At 35.3% G+C, this 19640-nt stretch overlaps 1 protein-coding gene across 12 annotated transcripts in view; it reads left to right on the top strand.

Moving 5' to 3' along the window:
- Positions 1 to 19640, top strand: part of add1 (adducin 1 (alpha)) — a 43852-nt gene that overhangs the window by 15061 nt on the left and 9151 nt on the right. For 5 of the 12 annotated variants that reach the window (XM_058758060.1, XM_058758065.1, XM_058758066.1 and 2 more), the window contains exons 3-15: positions 1365 to 1527; positions 4344 to 4495; positions 4587 to 4667; positions 4792 to 4941; positions 5311 to 5454; positions 6103 to 6201; positions 8154 to 8327; positions 8403 to 8750; positions 13650 to 13745; positions 14725 to 14814; positions 14923 to 14940; positions 16956 to 17039; positions 18785 to 18941. In XM_058758060.1, the coding sequence (XP_058614043.1) occupies positions 1365 to 1527; positions 4344 to 4495; positions 4587 to 4667; positions 4792 to 4941; positions 5311 to 5454; positions 6103 to 6201; positions 8154 to 8327; positions 8403 to 8750; positions 13650 to 13745; positions 14725 to 14814; positions 14923 to 14940; positions 16956 to 17039; positions 18785 to 18941 (1756 nt within the window). The remainder of the gene's footprint in view (positions 1 to 1364; positions 1528 to 4343; positions 4496 to 4586; positions 4668 to 4791; positions 4942 to 5310; positions 5455 to 6102; positions 6202 to 8153; positions 8328 to 8402; positions 8751 to 13649; positions 13746 to 14724; positions 14815 to 14922; positions 14941 to 16955; positions 17040 to 18784; positions 18942 to 19640) is intronic. The other 7 variants (XM_058758062.1, XM_058758070.1, XM_058758063.1 and 4 more) reach the window with 4 other exon arrangements.

Genomic DNA, 19640 nt, shown 5'->3' with positions numbered 1-19640 from the left:
TTTAAATCTGTGTGTGTTGATGACCGTTCATTCAGCTCTCGGTAATCCCCCTCGTGACTGACGTCTCAATATGCCCAGCGATCATATGTCTGTCTGCATGTGTGTGTAAGTACAGAAGGGATTCTGTTTATGCGAGCGGACAGTCACAGGAAGAATAAAGATGTCTTTATCTGAGCAGGAATAGAGGGAGACACGGAAAGGACACTTATTTACTCTTCATGTACTCAGTGCTTGAAGGAATGAGAGCACTTCTCATTCTTTTCATTCCAAAAACCGTCTTCAATCAAGTACTACCTTCAAAGTCTAATATTTATTAGAGTGCAATTTTAAGTATATTTTAAACCTTCTCCCGATAAATAGTATTTGAATAAATTAAATGAGAACATTGTTTAATTGTTTATTGTTCAAATTCAATTAAAATATTAAAATAGTAGTGCTGTCAAACGATTAATCGCGATTAATCGCATCCAAGATAGTTTTTGTTTACATGGCAAAAGTTTACATGTTGTTAGTTTTTGTCGTGTAGATATTTCCCAAATATATGCTGTATGTGTATATATACATAATAAATATACACAGTACACACACACATTATGTAAACACAATTTTTTTTTTTTTTTGGATGCGATTAATCGTTTGACAGCACTAAAAAATAGTAAATAGTATAAAGTAAATTTAAATGGTTAAAAAGTACATTTAAAAACATTTATTTTATTTTAATGTTTATGTTTATCAAGCAGGATGATACTATATATAATTTTCAGTATTTCATATATAAATTGTATTTCAAGTTTTGATATTCCTGATACCACAGTTTGATACCCAAGAATTGATACAGTATTTAAAGTGGATTTTTATATACTGTATGAGCCACATGATGAGAGAGTCACTGGTATGTGGGTTGTGTTCAGACTCCAGATGCCGGCCTGTAGAAAGTGTTTCATGTTCTTGTTAACATACACTAATAAATTATTAATGGCGCTTGACGGTGCCAGCCTGTGTCATTATCTCTCTCTCTTTCTCCAGTGAGGGGTTTGTTGTGTGTTCAGCATGTTGCTGTAACATTAGTTGCACTTTAGAATTGACTTAAGAGCCGTTACAAGGTAGAGAGCTGTATTTTTCCAGCTAGTGGTCTTTATAGTCATTATCTAAAGTAATTAGCCATGCTAATGCAGTAGTAAGGATACAAGGAACAAAACACCAAGCAGTCTTATTAAATTTCACAAAGTGTATGCCACAGACACAAATGTTTCCTCCAATTATGAGTCATGTTTAGTCACATCTAGAATGTGACTCTACTGATTTGTTAACAACGCCCAAGCAACTGTAGAGTTCTGGTTGTAATTCTGTGTGTTCTGTTTCAGGCGTTTTGTGATGAGCTGGAGTCTCTGATCCAGGATCAGATGAAGAAGGGGAAAAACCCCACCAGTTTGCTTGCGCTGCAGCAGATCGCTGACTTCATGACCACTAGCGTCCCCACCATGTACCCTGCCGGCCCGCAGGGAGGAATGGCGGCCCTCAACATGAGTGAGCTTATTTACTCTTCATGTACTCAGTGCTTGAAGGAATGAGAGCACTTCTCATTCTTTTCATTCCAAAACCGTCTTCAATCAAGTACTACCTTCAAAGTCTAATATTTATTAGAGTGCAATTTTAAGTATATTTTAAACCTTCTCCCGATAAATAGTATTTGAATAAATTAAATGAGAACATTGTTTAATTGTTTATTGTTCAAATTCAATTAAAATATTAAAATAGTAGTGCTGTCAAGCGATTAATCGCGATTAATCGCATCCAAGATAGTTTTTGTTTACATGGCAAAAGTTTACATGTTGTTAGTTTTTGTCGTGTAGATATTTCCCAAATATATGCTGTATGTGTATATATGTGTGTATATATGTGTGTATATATGTGTGTATATATGTGTGTATATATGTGTGTATATATGTGTGTATATATGTGTATATATACATAATAAATATACACAGTACACACACACATACACACACATACACACACACACATACACACACACACACACACACACACACACACACACATCAGTTCCAGTATTGCTAACTTGACAGCGCAGTTGGTACTTTATCAAAATAAAATACAGTGAGCCAAACATCAGCGCGCGCGCCTCTGTGTCACCGTTGGAACGCGACTGAAGTACAAAGCCTATTGTTTACATAATAAATAATAGTTTAGCATTCAGATACGTTACATCACAAATATGGACATATTATGGAATATTTGGATTTGTGCCGTATGAGAGAGGTAGGATACAGGAGCACAAAGCTCCATTTTGCAAACAGTTGAGTGCGCAAGCCTTTAAAGTATACTTCCTTGTCAGTCTATGTGAGAGACGAGTTCTCAATCAGCACATGGTCACTGTCTAGGGAGCTTTGTTTTCAAGTGCGCAACTCATGGCATTCGCTGTTCGTCTGCTGGCGGTTATCAAGCAGCGGTGCATTACTGCGGGTGCCCCCTTCTGGATTGGGGATGAATTGTCTGTATTGGTCGTAAGGCCTCATGCACCGAACCGAGACGCCCGTACCTTGACGGTTCGGGACGAATACATGTACCGTGCCACCCCTTATATATATATATATATATATATATATATATATATATATATATATATATATATATATATATATATATATATATATACACACTCTCATTGCCAAAAATATCGACACCCTTGGTAAATATGATCAAAGAAGGGTGTGAAAATTAATCTGTTTTGTTGATCCTTTTGATCTTTTATTAAAAAAATTCATAAAAATCTAACCTTTCATTGGATAATAAGAATTTAAAATTGAGGGAAATATCATTATGAAATAAATGTTTTTCTCTAATACACATTGGCCACAATTAACGTCACCCTTTTATTCAATACTTTTTGAAACCTCCATTTGCCAGTTTAACAGCTCTAAATTTTCTCCCATGATGCCTGATGAGGTTAGAGAACACCTGACAAGAGATCAGAGACCATTCCTTCATCCAGACCCTTTAGATTCACAGCTCCATGTTGGTGCTTCTTCTCTTCAGTTCACTCATTTTCTATAGGGTTCAGGTCAGAGGACTGGAATGGCCAGCAGAAGCTTGGTTTTGTGCTCAGTGACCCATTTTTGTGTTGTTTTTGAGGTTTGTGTTTGGATTATTGTACGGTTGGAAGATCCAGACATGCCCATTATAAGATTTCTAACAGAGTCAGTCACTTATTGATTTTTTTATCTGTTGGTATTTGATAGAATCCATGATGCCATGTGTCTAAACAAGATGTCCAGGACCTCCAGCAGAAATATAGGCCCACAACATCAAAAATACAGTACTATATTTCATTGTACACATGGGGTACTTTTTATCCCTGTGTTCACCAAACCCATCTTGAGTGTTTGCTGCTGAAAAGCTCATTTTTTAGTTTCATCTGACCATAGAAGCCAGTCCCATTTGAAGTTCCAGTCGTGTCTGATAACTGAATATGCTGGAGTTTGTTTTTGGATGAGCTAGGAGAATTTTTCTTGAAACCCTCCCAAACAACATGTGGTGATGTAGGTGCTGTTTGACTTTTTTTATTTTATTTTATTTTTTAAAGGTTTTCTGACCCCGAGACTCAACTATCTTCTGAAATTCTCCAGCTGTGGTCCTTGGAGAGTCTTTAGCCACTCAAACTCTCCTTCTCACCGTGCATTAGGACGATATAGACACACGTCCTCTTCCAGGCAGTTTCGTGACATTTTATGTTGATTGGAAATTCTTAATTATTGCCCTGATGGTGGAAATGGGAATTTTCACTGCTCTCGCTCTTTTCTTAAAGCCACTTCACTAATTTGTGAAGCTCAATTATCTTTTGCTGCACATCAGAAATATATTCTTTGGTTTTTCTCATTGTGATGGATGATTACGGGAATCTGGGCTTTGTTTTCCCTCCTATTTATATTTCTGTGAAACAGGAAGCCATGGCTGGATAATTTAATGTTCATAATCACCCTGGAGTGCTCAAAATTGTAATTTATGAATGGCAATATACTTCAGAGATATTTTACTCATAAGAATTTCTAGGGGTGCCAATAATTGTCCAACGTGTATTTGAGAAAAACATTTATTTCATAATGAGATTTTCCCCCATTTTCAATTGTTTTAGTTCAATGAAAGCTTAGATTTTTGTGATTTGTTTTAAATAAAAGACCAAAAGGATTAATAATGCAGGTTTATTTTCACAGCCTTCTTTGATCATATTTACCATGAGTACCAACAATTCTGACCACGTGTTTATATATATTTTTTATGTAGAAATGGCAAAACAGCCCTAATGGATGTTTGTGTGTGTTTAGGTTTGGGGATGGTGACTCCAGTGAATGATCTGAGAGGTTCGGACTCCATCGCTTATGAGAAAGGAGAGAAGCTCTTGCGCTGTAAACTTGCTGCGTTTTACCGCCTGGCTGACCTTTTTGGCTGGTCTCAGCTCATCTACAACCACCTGACTGTGAGTTAGTCACCAATATATACAACACAACTCACCAGGACATGTAATATGTGGGAATTTCAGTCAAACCTGTCTTCTTTTCTCTCCTCAGGTCCGGCTGAACTCTGAGCAGGAGCGTTTTCTGATTGTCCCTTTCGGGCTTCTGTACAGTGAAGTCACTGCCTCCAGTTTGGTAACCCTGCCTTTGTTTTTCTTGGCCATCTGAGAACAGATATTATTATTTAGTGTAATATAATGTAGTGTACTACTTCTTGGAGATAAATATTTGTATTTAGCAGTGTTGTCTGTGTCCTCAGGTGAAGATTAACCTGCAGGGGGAGATCGTAGACAGAGGCAGCACTAATCTGGGAGTAAATCAGGCTGGATTCACCCTTCACTCCGCCATCTACGCTGCCCGACCGGACATCAAGTGCATAGTGCACATTCACACGCCCGCTGGCGCCGCGGTAAGAGCTGGAAACTCATCTCACATTAAAGCTTTCCAATTAATTAATATCAAATTAAAGGTGATACGGTGCAAAAAGTGTTTGTGACCAATTAAAAATAATGTTCACGTGTCTATATTTCGAGGCGCATTGAGTGTCTCATTTCAATTTAGTGAATTAAACATAAATGATTAGATTCCAGGGCTCTAGACTGCGACCAAAATTAAAATATGAAATGAAATAAGATTACTATGAGGTGGTAGCAGAAATAAATAGTGAAAAATGTATTTATTTCATTGAAACATTTTGTGATAAATTTATTTCATGGTATGTATATTTTAATTTTGTCTGTTTTATACATATTAAGCATTTAAATGATTTGCCCTCCAGGTGTCTGCTATGAAGTGTGGTCTGCTGCCCATTTCACCCGAGGCTCTGTCGCTGGGCGAGGTGGCATACCACGATTACCACGGTATACTTGTGGACGAGGAGGAGAACGTCCTCATACAGAAGAACCTGGGTCCTAAGAGCAAGGTAACATATATACACACAGATTAAAGGACTGTAGCACTTTATGTTGAACTTCTAGCTTCAGGCTTATCCGGTTTTATGTTGTGTAAATCTGTGCACTGAAATCGTTGTTTGTGAAAAACCATCATCTGATATTAAAATCGCACTCACCTTAAGCATTTCCAGAAAGTGATGAATGGAATGAATGTGTCCAAAACAAATTATACGAATCTAGTTATAAATAAAAGGTCTAACTGTTGTGAAAATAGAAATGACTGTATATACAAGATCTTGAATTGGTCACACAAGACTTGCGCATGTATAATAGTTGAAAGATGGAGAATTGCCTGTATGTGATTTTTATAAGGCTTCACTATAGGCTTGGCTGTACAGTATATTTTATAGGAATGACCATACAATTAGTGTGTAGTTTTTTTTATTTTATTAGGAACTTCATTAATGGACATTTTTAAAACCTTTCTCAAAAAATTGTAGCTTTCCTATCATATATCAATAAGAAAGAAAAAAGAAAACAACTTTTAATATAACTTTTTGTTTGTAATTCATTGTTATGTTTACTTTAAATTGTATTACTCTGAGCTTGCCATTAATGTAACATTTGTTCCTGATATGGTTTTAAATTATTAAATTAATATTTGTTTGTGTGTTCAGGTGTTGATTTTAAGGAATCACGGTCTGGTGTCTGTTGGAGAAACAGTTGAAGAGGCATTTTACTACATTCACAACCTGGTCACAGCCTGTGAGATTCAGGTACCCATCTAAACCATGCAAAACATTTAATTTGCAATTGCAATTTGGTGCAGATGATGCTGTTTTTATGGCCAAAAAGTATGAAAGATCTTTATAACAATATAGCAGATACTTGCATAAAATGAAATATCAGTTGTCGCACTATCTCCAGTAATATGCAATGCAGTAGAATAATGATTGAGAGAAGAAATAAACGCTCCTCAGAAGATGTGAGATGTTTTGGAGGCTTGTGAAGATCATTCCTCCGCTGAGGAACAGTGAAAGTGAAGCTTCTGTAAACAAACGTTCCTCAAAAGCTCCTGATGATCTGATTTGAGACGCACTGATTTTTCTAGAAAATGATTAATAGAGAATCAAAGTAAAGCCGAGCAGCTTCAGTCCAGTCTGGAGATATATTCAACTGGAGATATTACTAACAATATTTTTTTATTATTGTATTAATTTATTTATTTTTTCCAAGATTTAATAGAACACTTTATACAAGTAAGGTTGCAACTTTTCCCCCATGATGACCCTTACTGCCAAAATAATAAAACAAACAAACTAAAATAAAATTACAAAAACAACATTACTAAGAATAGACCATTTAAGAAGAGCTATAACAAAACAACAAAAAATAAAATACAAGATAAACTTTACAATATTGTACTCATTTACAAATGGACAATATCATTGTAGGAATAATAAAAATAAATAACTATCTAGATAATGCAATTCAATGCTCTTCATAGTGGTCTTTACATAAATATCAAACCAAACAACATTGGTGATCACATTTAAACCAGTTTCCACAAATCTTTTTATGATGATCAGTTAAGGGGGATCAAAGTTGTTATTATATTTACTTTATAAAAATCAGTCTAGACTTGACACAATTAGAAGGGGAATGTTTGTACAATCATATTTACTTGCTAAAAAAAGTCAAAACTATCAATTAGAAGACAAGGAGTAGAACGAGTGTGTAATGTGTGTGTAACAAGTTTTGATCATTAACAGTAGTGGTCAACCGATATTGTTTTTTTGGCAGTCGATGCCGAAATCTTGGAAAGTATGGCGGCCGATATAATTGTATTTATTTAAATTAATATTTAAGAAATTCGAAATCATTTGAAAATGGATTCAAAAATTTATTTGTAAAATAAACATACTTATACTTTATATGACAAAGTATTTTTCACAAATAAATAAATATTTAATAATAATATAATTAAAAAGTAAGTAAACACTGTAACCAACAGGGCACTCAGTATTCAGGGAAGTTTGTGTGCATTGGGAATCATATTTTTTCAAATAAAGCCAAGGTTACACTCATTTTACAGCACACAGTGAAAATGACATGAATATGCATAAAACGCAGCATAATTTGAAATCATGAATTTAATGTTTAAAGCATTCAATTCGCACCGAAAGTCACGTAGAGCACATGCAATCATGCAGGATACAAATGCCCACTTCACAAGATCTCACACCTGGATTCAACTAAGTTTGCAAGGTTTGTGAAATTAAATGTTCATTAGCCGTTCAAAGATTTGTTTAAATGATATAAATGTGTGTTTGCTGAATGCTGACAGAAAACGAGGAAGTATTATAATGTTAGCCTTTCTATAACTAATACTATAAAAGCAATCATTATAATACTTTTTTGTATACATTTTAATCCCTTTGTTTAACAGTTCTGTCTGATTGTTAGATGGACTTCTTCTATCCGTATTAGACAGAACGGTTAACGAAGACAGCGAACAAGAGGGAGAATGTGAGCACCATGTGCTCAGGTGCTGCCATTCTCAGCGCCGTCAAAATAAACGTCCCGCCTCGAATGCATTGGCCAAATAGAAAAACTTATCGGCCAATGCCGATATTTAAAAAATGCCAAATATTGGCTGATATATCTGCCTTGGCGAAATATCGGTCGACCACTAATTAACAGTATGCTCTCTGGTCTGAAATTGCAGGTGCGCACCCTCGCCAGTGCAGGGGGTCCTGACAACCTGGTGATGTTGGACCCAGGCAAGTATAAATCCCGCCCACGCCACCTCGAGCCGGTTGGAGACGGGTCGAGTTCGCACCCGAAGTGGCAGATCGGGGAGCAGGAGTTTGAGGCTTTGATGAGGATGCTGGATAATCTGGTAGGCCAGGGATCAGACTCTTCTATTTTGCGTCTTTTTTTGACCCAACATATGACTGTGTCTCTCTTTTCGCAGGGCTACAGGACTGGTTATCCATACCGTTGCCCGGCGCTGCGCGATAAATCTAAAAAGTACAGTGATGTTGAGATTCCCCCGTCAGCCACGGGCTACTCATACGCAGAGGACAGTGACTCGGGTGCACGCTCCCCGTTAAAGCACAGCTTTCAGCGGCAGCAGCGGGACAAGACCCGCTGGCTAGCCGCCGGGCGGCCCGACGAATCAGCAGAAGAGGGGCAGGATGGCAGCGGTAGCCCCAAGGCGAAGACTAAGGTGTGGACGAACATAACACACGATCACGTCAAACCCTTGCTGCAGTCTCTCTCGTCCGGTGTCTGCGTGCCAAGCTGTATTACCAACTGCTTGGTCTGTGCCAACCTTATTGTTCATAGTTTAGAAACGTACTGCTACAGAGCTAGAGAGGGCAGCTGGATAGCACCCCGACACCAGGGCAAAAAAACACACTCACGCAAGTGGCTTTGGGTGTGTTTGCTGTTTTATATCTGTGGAGTCATTTCCTCTTGCAAATATTTCTTTTTTTTTTTCTACCTCTGACTTCTTAAGGCAAAACACCCCAGGTGAATAGGGTAAAAAAATATTAACTAATAGATACCACCATACAGAGTTATTATGGTTAACTAAAACTAAAAACTAGTGCTGTCAAACGATTAATTGCATCCAAAATAAAAGTTTGTGTGTACATAAAATATATGTGTACTGTGTATATTTATGATGTATATATAAATACACACACGCATGTATTTCAGAAAAAAATTATGTTTATATATTAAATGCATTTATGTATAATATAAATTATATGAATATAAATATATACATGTAAATACATGTACATATTTTCAAAATATACTGTATGGGTGTGTATTTACATATACATTACAAATATACAAAGTACACACATATATTATGTAAACACTTTTATTTTGGATGTGATTAATCGTTTGACAGCACTACTAAAAACATTTTTAAAAATTGCTTGAAATAAATGTAAAACTGTAAAATAAAATACGAAAAGCCTTGTTAGTTGCAAAGGCAACATATCTCATTTTAATATTCATAGCTAAAAATAAAACTGACAAAAATGTATAAAATATAGGCATATTTTACAAAAACTAGACATGAAAATACAACAAAATTGCTAAAATTAACTTAAAATGGAAACAGAAAATATAAAAATTGACTAATTCAATATATTAATAAAAGTGTAATAGTATCTCTGTGATGCTAAAATAACACTGATCTTTTACAGTTGATTGATTACATTAAGAATATATTCTTAAGTTTTCTGAAATGTTATGTTTAAATAGCAATATCTAATACACATCATTTAATGAAATATACACTAATTTCCATACATTTCCAGGTTTTTCATTTTGGGACATATTTGAGTTAAAGGTGATTTCTAAGTTAAAGGATTTCTATTTTTATCACTCCATAACTCCGAAAATACTGTCAAAAGCCAGAAAAAAAAACCCAAAAAAACATTTTCGCCATGTTTTAGTTCATTAAGTGTTGTATAAATCCGTGTGAAAATCAGAAAAAACTTTAAAAATACTGAAACATTGAAATCTACAGACACAAAGGTGCAATAAAATAAACACTTAAAAGTGTATTTTGGATTTCTTTCCACTTGTTTAAATAGCATGTTATGAGAAACCAAATAACCCCAAAATCTCAATATTTATTTTTTGTCTGTAGTGTCTTGCCTTAAGATTCATACTGGGTTTGATTGCTTGATCGCTGATTTAACCAACCTATTACTCATAACTGTCTTTTCTGATCTGCGGGGAAGAACATTTCTCCATTGCTTCCTGTCATTCCTCTCTGAACAGGTTGGTATGTCAATCACAGTGCCAAGCTCCTCCTCCTCTCTCGCGATTGGTCGAAGGGGTGTCAGGGTTCTTTCCGGCTGCTCAGTGCATGCTGTGTTGCATGAATGATCAGATGCATTGTGGATCTTCTCCTGGAGGACCGGGAGGGTGTGGCATGTGCGCAAAGTGGGTGTGGCTAATCCTTACTGCTGCTGTGGATTTTCCTCTCGTTTCTGTTGTTTATTTCAGTTATTGCTTTATTTCGCACCTTTTGTAAACGTTTGTGTTTTAATGGAGACGTACTCCATTTGAACAGTTTCTTCATAGCTTTTTAAAATAAGTGTCTATCTCAGGATGCCTTGAAAAGAGGCATTTGTATGGCTAATGTACTTACTGTGTACTTAGACGCAGCGTTTAAGACAGCTGAGATACTTCACTACAGTAGAAGACGTTTATGATTTTAGATGCTTCTTTGCTTCAGAAGAAAGTGCTCTTTTGCTAAAAGCCTGTCTCCATGTCTTATTTCAGAAGCATCGGAAAGCATTCGAGAAAATCCCAGAAAAAAAATGGTCGTATTTCATCCAAAAATCATATTACAGAGACTATGAAATTGTATTTTGCATAGAGAAAATAAAATAAAATTTTAGATGCATCAATTATTTTCCTTGTGACATTATTTTCATGGCAGTTAAGCCCCATTTTATTGCATTTCCACTACTGGCATCTAGGCAAATGCGCTGCTCAATTGCCATGATATTAATGTCATAATGGGAAAAAAATGTTTCTGAAAACAGGCTTCATTTTCTTCATGCAAAGTGTTTTTTAGATTTTGAAAGCATTTTGATCAGTGTAGTACAAATAAACTTTATATTTTGGTGGATTATGGTTTCAACTCCTATAGGACTTTTTTCTTTTTTTTTTTTTTTTGAAGATAATTGCTATAAACCTTTTGTATTTTATTATTATTTTTATATTTTGCTACATTTTAACATGTTTCCTGCCATGAAAATAGCTGGCATGGCATTAAATTAATTAGACTAGCAAATCTTTCAATTTTGGGGTGAAATATGAAATGTTTTTGACAGTTTTTGCCTAGATGTAGGGCTGCAGATAAAAATGCTGCTAAGAAAATAACAAAATACATTTTTTTTTTTTTTTTTTTTTGAAGGCAACCTAGGAATTCGGAGAATATCAGAGAAATAGCAGGTTTTTGCAGCTCTATCTGTGGGAGAAAACGCTCGGCTGCTTATATTTATGGAGTCGTGGCTTGCCGTTTGATGACTCCATGTTCTTTCCTTAAACTGCTTAAAAACATTTGTGTTGGCTTTTTAATTTCTCTTTTCTATTTTTATGAGTTTCCTTTTCCTCCTCCTGAATTGGACTTACCTTTTCCTGAACTCTTCCTGAGCATGAGTGTATTTTAACTTTCAAATTTCAAAATCATCCAAAAAAAAAGGAAAAAACATTGGTTCATGAGTGGTTGTTAACTCTCCGAACGATTGTCTCTAGTTGGGGGAGAGCGTGTTGTGTTGTGGGGCTCTAATCGTGATCAGTGAGTATTTCATGTTTACGTGTTCATCCCATGTGCCCCGTTTCTCCAGCGCCCATACGGAAACCCTTCCTCATGACTTTTGGTTCCGTGCTGAAAGCATTTATTTCATTTTGGTAAAAGCAAGTAACTCATTGGCTACTCATGCTATTCTTACCCAGGCCAAACGCTAACTATCTTTGCTTCAAAAATATTTAGTACTTGCTGTTCATCTTTATTTGAAATTTACAGTCCATTATTTCCATTTATCAGAGCTTTTGGAGTAAACCTCCCAAACCTTAAGCTGAAACTTCATAAACTGAAGTTTATCTTTTACTTGTATGTTTTAAGAAAAGTTGGGCGTAATTCTGTCCTTCCTTACAGCGTCTGTGTGTGTGTGTGTGTGTGTGTGTGTGTGCGTGCGTGCGTGTGTGCATGTGCGCGTGTGTGTTTTTCTCTCTTACAGTGTGTGTGCAGGGTTTGACATTATTCTTCCCAGATACTCGATTGTCAGACAAGCACAACAGATCATTTTCTGTTGCTTATACTTTTGAACACACTTTTTTTTTTAAATAATGTTTTAAATAGGTCAACATTTAGCAATTAATTTAAAAATGATGCCTTAATATATTTGTTTGTAACTTCAATCAACATCTTTAGTTTTTGAGTTAGTTTAGTTACTTTGTGTAATATCATAAGTTAAGTGAAATTTATTTATGTATTGCTTTTCACAATGCACATCATCTCAAAGCATCATTACAGAAAAACAATATTACAGTAATGTCTTAAATTAGTAAAAATGTAGCAGTTCAATTTAAAAAATGCTTTTATGTATAACTTGTCACACGTAGTTGTGTAATCTCCCAAATCAATTTAATTTTTTTAATCTAGCGCTTTTTGCAATGCTCAAGCAACTTTACAGAAAATAATTTCAAAGTCAACATTTTTCAATGATATTTAATTTATCATTCCAATGATACCTTAATATATTTTTCTGTAATGTCATTTGACATTTTCACTTATCCTGGTTTGTTGTTTAGGTGCAAATTGTATCACAATTCGTTGTGTAATCCCAAAAGTCAAGTTAAATGTATTTATAAAGCACGCTTTTCACAATGTCTCAAAACAGCGTTACACAAAAATATTGTGGTAATGTCTTGCATAGGTCAGTATTTAGTATATTTGTCTAACAGTTTTTGTGTTTGTCCTGGACAGCATGTTGAACCGTGTGTGTGTGTGTGTGTGTGTGTGTGTGTGTGGTCCTGAAGGGATTTTCTGGCTGTCCACTCATGCCTCTGTCCACTGCCTAAACACAAGAACAGCTTCTGCCTCACCACCCCACCTCACACCTGCCTCCCTCGTGGTCTATCATCCTCTTAAATCTTCTGTTTTTCTCTGTCTGTGCTCTTTTCTTTCTTTTCTTTTTAGCCTTTTCTGTCCTTACTATATGCCCAACGGCAGTATCAATGATGATGAGGCCCGTGGCTGCCATGACACTGATGTTAAATAGTTTATCGAGTTAGTTATATTTATAATCAGATTTATTCTGGTGAATGTCAATAAATGCAGACTCCAAGTGGTATAACACATTTTATTGGTACAAGTTTAAGTTTATCTTAAGGTAATTTTTACTAATGAATTACTTAAATTTTGAATTTTTTGTATTTAGAATTCTTGTGCGTTACGATGATGCACAAGGAGTTTCACATTATTAAATGTACATCATCATTGGTTCGTTGCTCAGTGGACCATTTATAATTGATCAGTTATGTTATAGATCTGCTTTGTGTTTATTTGGTATTGTTTGAGAGGCATGATTTAATCTTTTGTTAAATATATTTTATTTGTTTTTTATTTAAATTTCTTTAGTTTTGGTTTATTTGAATGGCTTTGCTTTGATAATTTCAGTGGACTAAGGAGGACAGTCTCCGACAGGCAGCTGTGGCCAATCAGTTTGTCCCGATGAACACCAACCCCAAAGAAGTCCAAGAGATGCGCAACAAGGTCTGAACCTTTTTATCATTTAGATTAAAGACATTTTGATGATGATAATGCAAAAACTGTATTAAAGGAATACTTCAACCAAAAATGAAAATTTGCTGACAACTTCCTCACCCTCAGGTCATCCAGGATGTAGATGATTTTGGTTTTTCATCAGATTTGGAGAAATGTCATTGCATCAGTGTCTCAGCAATGGATGCTCTGCAGTGAATGGGTGCCGTCAGAATGAGAGTCCAAACAGCTGATAAAAACATCACAATAATCCACACCACTCCAGTCCATCAGTTAACATCTTGAGTAGACAAAACCTGAAACAAATCCTTCATTAAGACATTTTTAACTTCAAACCGTTGCTTCTGTCTAAAATACGAGTAATGCTTCCTCCAGTGATAAAGTGTTCTGGTCTGAATCAGGAGAAAATCTGCACAGATCAAGCACCGTTTACAAGCCAAAACAGTTTAAAACAAATATGTTGGTGCATTTTAATGTGATAGGACAACAGGAGCCCCTCGCATCAAAATGCTCCAAAATATTAAGGCTTTCTCTAATGAAAAAGTCCGAAACAGTTTATTATCGATTATGGATTTATATTTTGTCTGGAAGCAACCAAAATTAAGATATCTTACTGATAGATTTGTTTCTTACAAATACGCAGCTTTTGTCTTCTCCAGATGTTAACTGATGGACTGGAGTGATGTGGATTATTGTGATGTTTTTATCAGCTGTTTGGACTCTCATTCTGACGGCACCCATTCACTGCAGAGCATCCATTGGTGAACAAGTGATGGAATGACACTATTCTCCAAATCTGATGAAGAAACAAACTCATCTACATCTTGGACGGCCTGAGGATCTGGACATTTTCAGCACATTATCATTTCTGGGAGATGTTTTTTTTTAAATTGATTATTAAACATTGCAGTCTTTTATCATATTTCTGTAGTTATAGTTTCATATTAACAGTGATTTTTACTTCCCTCAGATCCGTGACCAGAATCTGCAGGACAAAAAGACGGCAGGTCCTCAGTCGCAGGTGCTCTCAGGTGCCGTGGTGGACCGTTCGTATGTCCAGGTGAGTCTGGCAAATCTGCATTTCTGTCCCTTCCCATAGATCCAACATATTCTGTTCCTGGCGTTATTCCAGTGTGTGTAACCATTGAATTGTGTCTTTTGACCCCAGAGAGTGACTATATGGCACGTAAGTAAACCACATGACCAGCAAGCCAGAGCTGTGTCCATTTTCTTTCATTTTGATTGGTTTGCAGTGCCATGTTTGCCCTTTTTCTTTCATTTTTTTTGTCTCATTGACTGTAATAGAAACTAAACAGGATGATACTGTTGTAAATTAAATTTTTCATAACACATGCAATGATAATTCTGCATGTCTCACTTGCCATTTTCCGCCCTGAGCTGCTAGTCAGACCAGTTGTGTCTGTATAACTAATGTTTTACTGTTTTGTATTTTATTAAAAATAATTAATTACTTAACTTTTACTAGTTCTTGAAGAATTTTTCCTCTTCATTTTCTCCATAGGTGTTTAAAAAAAATATTTTTTATTTTTAAAGAAATAAAAAAAAATAAAAAGTTTTAATTATGGAAGCCTGTTTCTGTCATAGAATAAAAAATAAAAAAATCATATATCCTGTGGCAGAAGCAAGCTTCCATAAAACACCACTGTCTGATATGCTTGAACATCCCATTAGTTCATGAGTAGTTAGCTATTTTAATTCAGCTATAGAACATCTGACTCCAACACATGGTTTTAACAGAAGCATAAACCATTGCTTACAAATCTGAGTTCATGTTAGATCAGACTTGAAAGGTTTGTGTTTTTGCTAAAAACTATTTCAGTATGGAGGTGGCAGTTTTACTACATCTCCTTTTGAACTCTGTAAGAGTCATTTCAAAATAGTGTAAATGCTTTAAAACAGGATTGCTCAGAAGTGTTTGCTACTAACCATTAGATCATTCATCTAATCCACTCAAGTGCAGCAACACAATTCCAAACCAAATCTTCAGGCCTGTGAATACGGTTTCAGCTGAACATTATTTAAATGCAGTCCCATGGTCCTGTTGTTATTGTATGGGAGCAGCAGTATGAATCTGTGTGTGGTTTGACTACACATATGTTTGGTTTCTGGTGTTGCAGTGCATGACTCTGAGCCATGAATTCACCGTCTCGCTCCAGCCTGCCCATACGCTTCTTTAGGAAATGCTTTCTGCATGTCTGAAGCGTGTGTGTTTGTTTGTGTGTGTGTTTGGGTCACGAGTGGGTGTGTATTTTAGGGCTGAGATACTGTTATAGTTTTATTGATATTTTGAGTTAGTTTTCATTTTTATGTTACATTTTAATTATTTTTTTTTTTTAAAGATTTATTTTTGGCATTTTCGCTTTTATTTTGATAGGACAGTGTAGCACAAACTCGGGACGCCCAGAGCGCAATGGCCCTACATGTCATTCCATTTTCATTTGAATTTTATTTAAAGTTTTCGTAATTTTTTTTTTTTTTTTCATCTTTAATGTGTAAATAGTTTTTTAAAATTCTTATTTTCGTTTTAGTCATTGTAGTACTTCAATTTAAACTAAATGAAAGTGAGAAGTATTTATATTTTATATATATTATATTTTAAGTTTATTAGGAGCAGTACTGTTAGGCCTATAGACTTAATTTAAATGCTTCTGATCTACACTAAACTACATCGTGATAGTCCTGTTATATATTATTTATGTTTTGTAATTTTGGTTTTATTAATCTTGCTTGTACAGCTCTTTGGTCAGCACTTGCTGTTTTTAAATGTGCTATAGAAATTAATAAGCTAAACTAAATTGAGTTATAAATATGACACAGTTATCAAAATTACTCGGTTGCAGCAGCTGTAATGTTAATTAATTACATTTTGTTTTATTTAGTGGTTGCTTTTATCCAAAGTGATATTTTTCTAAATATATGTATTTTTTTAGTGTTCTTTTTTTTTTTTTGCACAGATTAATTGTTCAGGATAAGCTCAATAATATGAATTCAGAAAATAGGTGAATTTTCATTTCATGTTAACTTTAAGCCTTTGTGTGTGTGTAAGAGAGAGAGAGGATGGTCATCTGCTTGTATGCATTGATTCTGGCTTGCATCGTTAGTGAGCGTGTAGGATGATGTTTTGTGTGTGGTCAGTAATTGTGGTGGGTTGTGCACTGCTCACCAGCTTTACTGTTACAGGACGCTCCTCTCTCTGACTGTACGGACTCTATTGATGGCATTGACCCTTCAGGGAGCTTTAGTCCCTCTAGGTCTATTCGAAAGGTACATCCTGCGATTAATACTGTCTGAAACATGAAACCACACACAGCTTCAATACTGTATCAGACAATACCATTCAGGGCCTTTTGTTAAAAAGATGAGTCGTCAGTGCTGAATTCAAAACTCTCATTAGCTGTCAAATTTCTATCGATCTTAATCATAGCAGATTAATCTGCCAAAAAAAGACAAGGCAGTGAGAAACTGAAACTACATTTTATCAGCTGCATGACAAACAAATTGAACACGTACTTTAAATTTTTCCTCACAGTCTGTTTTCATTTGAGTTTTAATAATTATACTTTGACTTAGGTCTATGCTGGGATTTTGAGTTTCAACTAAAATAACAATGAATAATAAGGCTTTCATAATAAAAACTGAATACAGATTTAAGTGGGATACTTATATTGTGTAATAAAATAAAGTATCATCCTAAACTCTTATTGGATGACATTTATATGTTAAGTGTCCCACTTGTATTCATCCCCTTTTAACATTTTTGACACCACCTTTTATCATAGGTTTGTTGTAAATTATATAGGGGTGACCCCGAATAGTCGAAGATTCGATATCAATCTCATAGTCGAATATTCGCAGAGGTGTTATGATCATGCCATTTTGGCTAAATGGGGGTAAATCATGTCTGATTTCACATAGAACTACCGGTTTTCTCCCAATAAGTTAATATACAGCCTATTAAGATAATGTTGTAAATAAGAATCTGAAAAGATAGAAGCCTGTAATAAATATTTTTTAACGTGCGTGAATAAATCCAACCACCCCTATAGATTTAAGTTTCACTTTCCATAATCCAACATCTTGGTGGCAAGGATTTAAATCTTTAACAAGACAGAGTGAAAGACTGGATTTTTTCGATCAGGTAGGGTATAAAGTGATTTCAACCGGTTTATATAGATCATGTACAGTATATATTATTTCTCTCGTATAAGATGCATTTGGTTGAGTTGCACTGCAGTAAAGCGCTTCATTGTAGTACTACAGTGATTATCTCTTCAGCGCGCAGCGTGATCTGGACAAAAAACAATGCATAATATTAATAACTATGACTGGGACTGTCATATGCATAATATTATAATGAGAACACTATTATAATAAAACGCTGTGAATTTTTTAGAGTTTAGTTGTCGTGTTTCTGCACGTTGTTGCGTGAAGAACGCGTCCACAAAAGGAGTTCATTCAGAGCCGCACAGATGCGTTCATGCATTCGGGGCATTTTGTGCGATAGCCTATAAGTCGTAATATTAACGTTAAGTTGTATAAATAACGAAGTGTATTCTATATGAAATGAGTTAAATCCCATTGATTTTAAAAACCTATTAAATGTTTAATTCTACTGGTCATCTTCAGCACGCGCAGCTCAAAACAGAAATGCAGAACATTTAATAACTACCGTCATATACATAACGTTATAATGAGAGCACTGTTGTGAATTCTTAGGGTTTATTTTTGTTATTTTTGTATCTGCGAGGCGTCCGTTACACATTTTCCTTGTCTGTTAATGTCAATAATTAAGACTGTCCAATGTCTGACTTGACTCTTGGTAATGTATTTTTCCCACGCCCCCAAACATACGATTCGACTATCAGCAAGTTTAAAAAAATTCAGATTCGACTTTGTAAATCCTTAGTCGGGGACACCCCTAAAATTATATTTTGTTGACTAAACGTTAATTTTCAGCATGATAGCAGTGAATAAACTCTGTTTGTGTTTTGTCCTTTTTTGTCCTGCAGGGGGAGCTAGTGACCGCGTCTAAAGCCATCATTGAGAAGGAGTACCAACCACGTGTCGTCGTCAGTAAAACTGGACCAAACCCCTTCAACAAGCTCACAGACCAGGAGCTGGAGGAGTATCGCAGGGAAGTGGAGCTCAAGCAGAAGGGCCCAGAAGGTAAGAACACACATAATGTAGAATCAACACGTTTCTCCTCGCAGAATCTGATACAGATCACAAAAACTTCCTGTGATGCTGCTTTCAAGTCATCCTGACAAGGTTCTACATATTTACATCTTTCATATTTTGTTTTTACATATTCTCATTTACATATGAGTTCGGAAATCAGAAGTTGAAACTAACTGGTCTGATTATCTCGAACTAGATACTCACGCCTGTTCGAGTAATTTTTTGTTTTGTTTTGTTTTAGTTTCTTCAGCTCACCAAGGCTGCATTTATTAGATCAAAAATACAGTAAAAACAGTAATATTGTGAAATATTATTACGATTTAAAATAACTGTTTTCTGTGGGATTATACATGTTAAAATGTAATTTATTGCTGTCATCAAAGCTGCATTTTCAGCATCATTACTCCAGTCTTCAGCGTCACATGATCCTTCAGAAATCATTCTAATATACTGATTTGCAGCTCAAGAAACATTTCTGATCCTTATCAATGTTGAAAACAGTTGTGCTGCCCAATATTTTTGTGAAAACAGTGATACATTTTATTTTTCAGGATTCTTTGATAAAGTTCAAAAGAACAGCTTTTGAAACAGTAATCTTTTGCAACATTATAAATGTCTTGGCAATCACTTTTGATTATTCTAATGCATCCTTGCTGAGAAAAAGAATACTTTTTTTTTTTTTTTTTT

Source organism: Onychostoma macrolepis, chromosome 21, assembly GCF_012432095.1.
Source record: "Onychostoma macrolepis isolate SWU-2019 chromosome 21, ASM1243209v1, whole genome shotgun sequence".
Taxonomy (NCBI): domain Eukaryota; kingdom Metazoa; phylum Chordata; class Actinopteri; order Cypriniformes; family Cyprinidae; genus Onychostoma; species Onychostoma macrolepis.
Note: the sequence above shows the minus strand (reverse complement) of the source record. Positions and strands in the feature narration are given on the sequence as shown.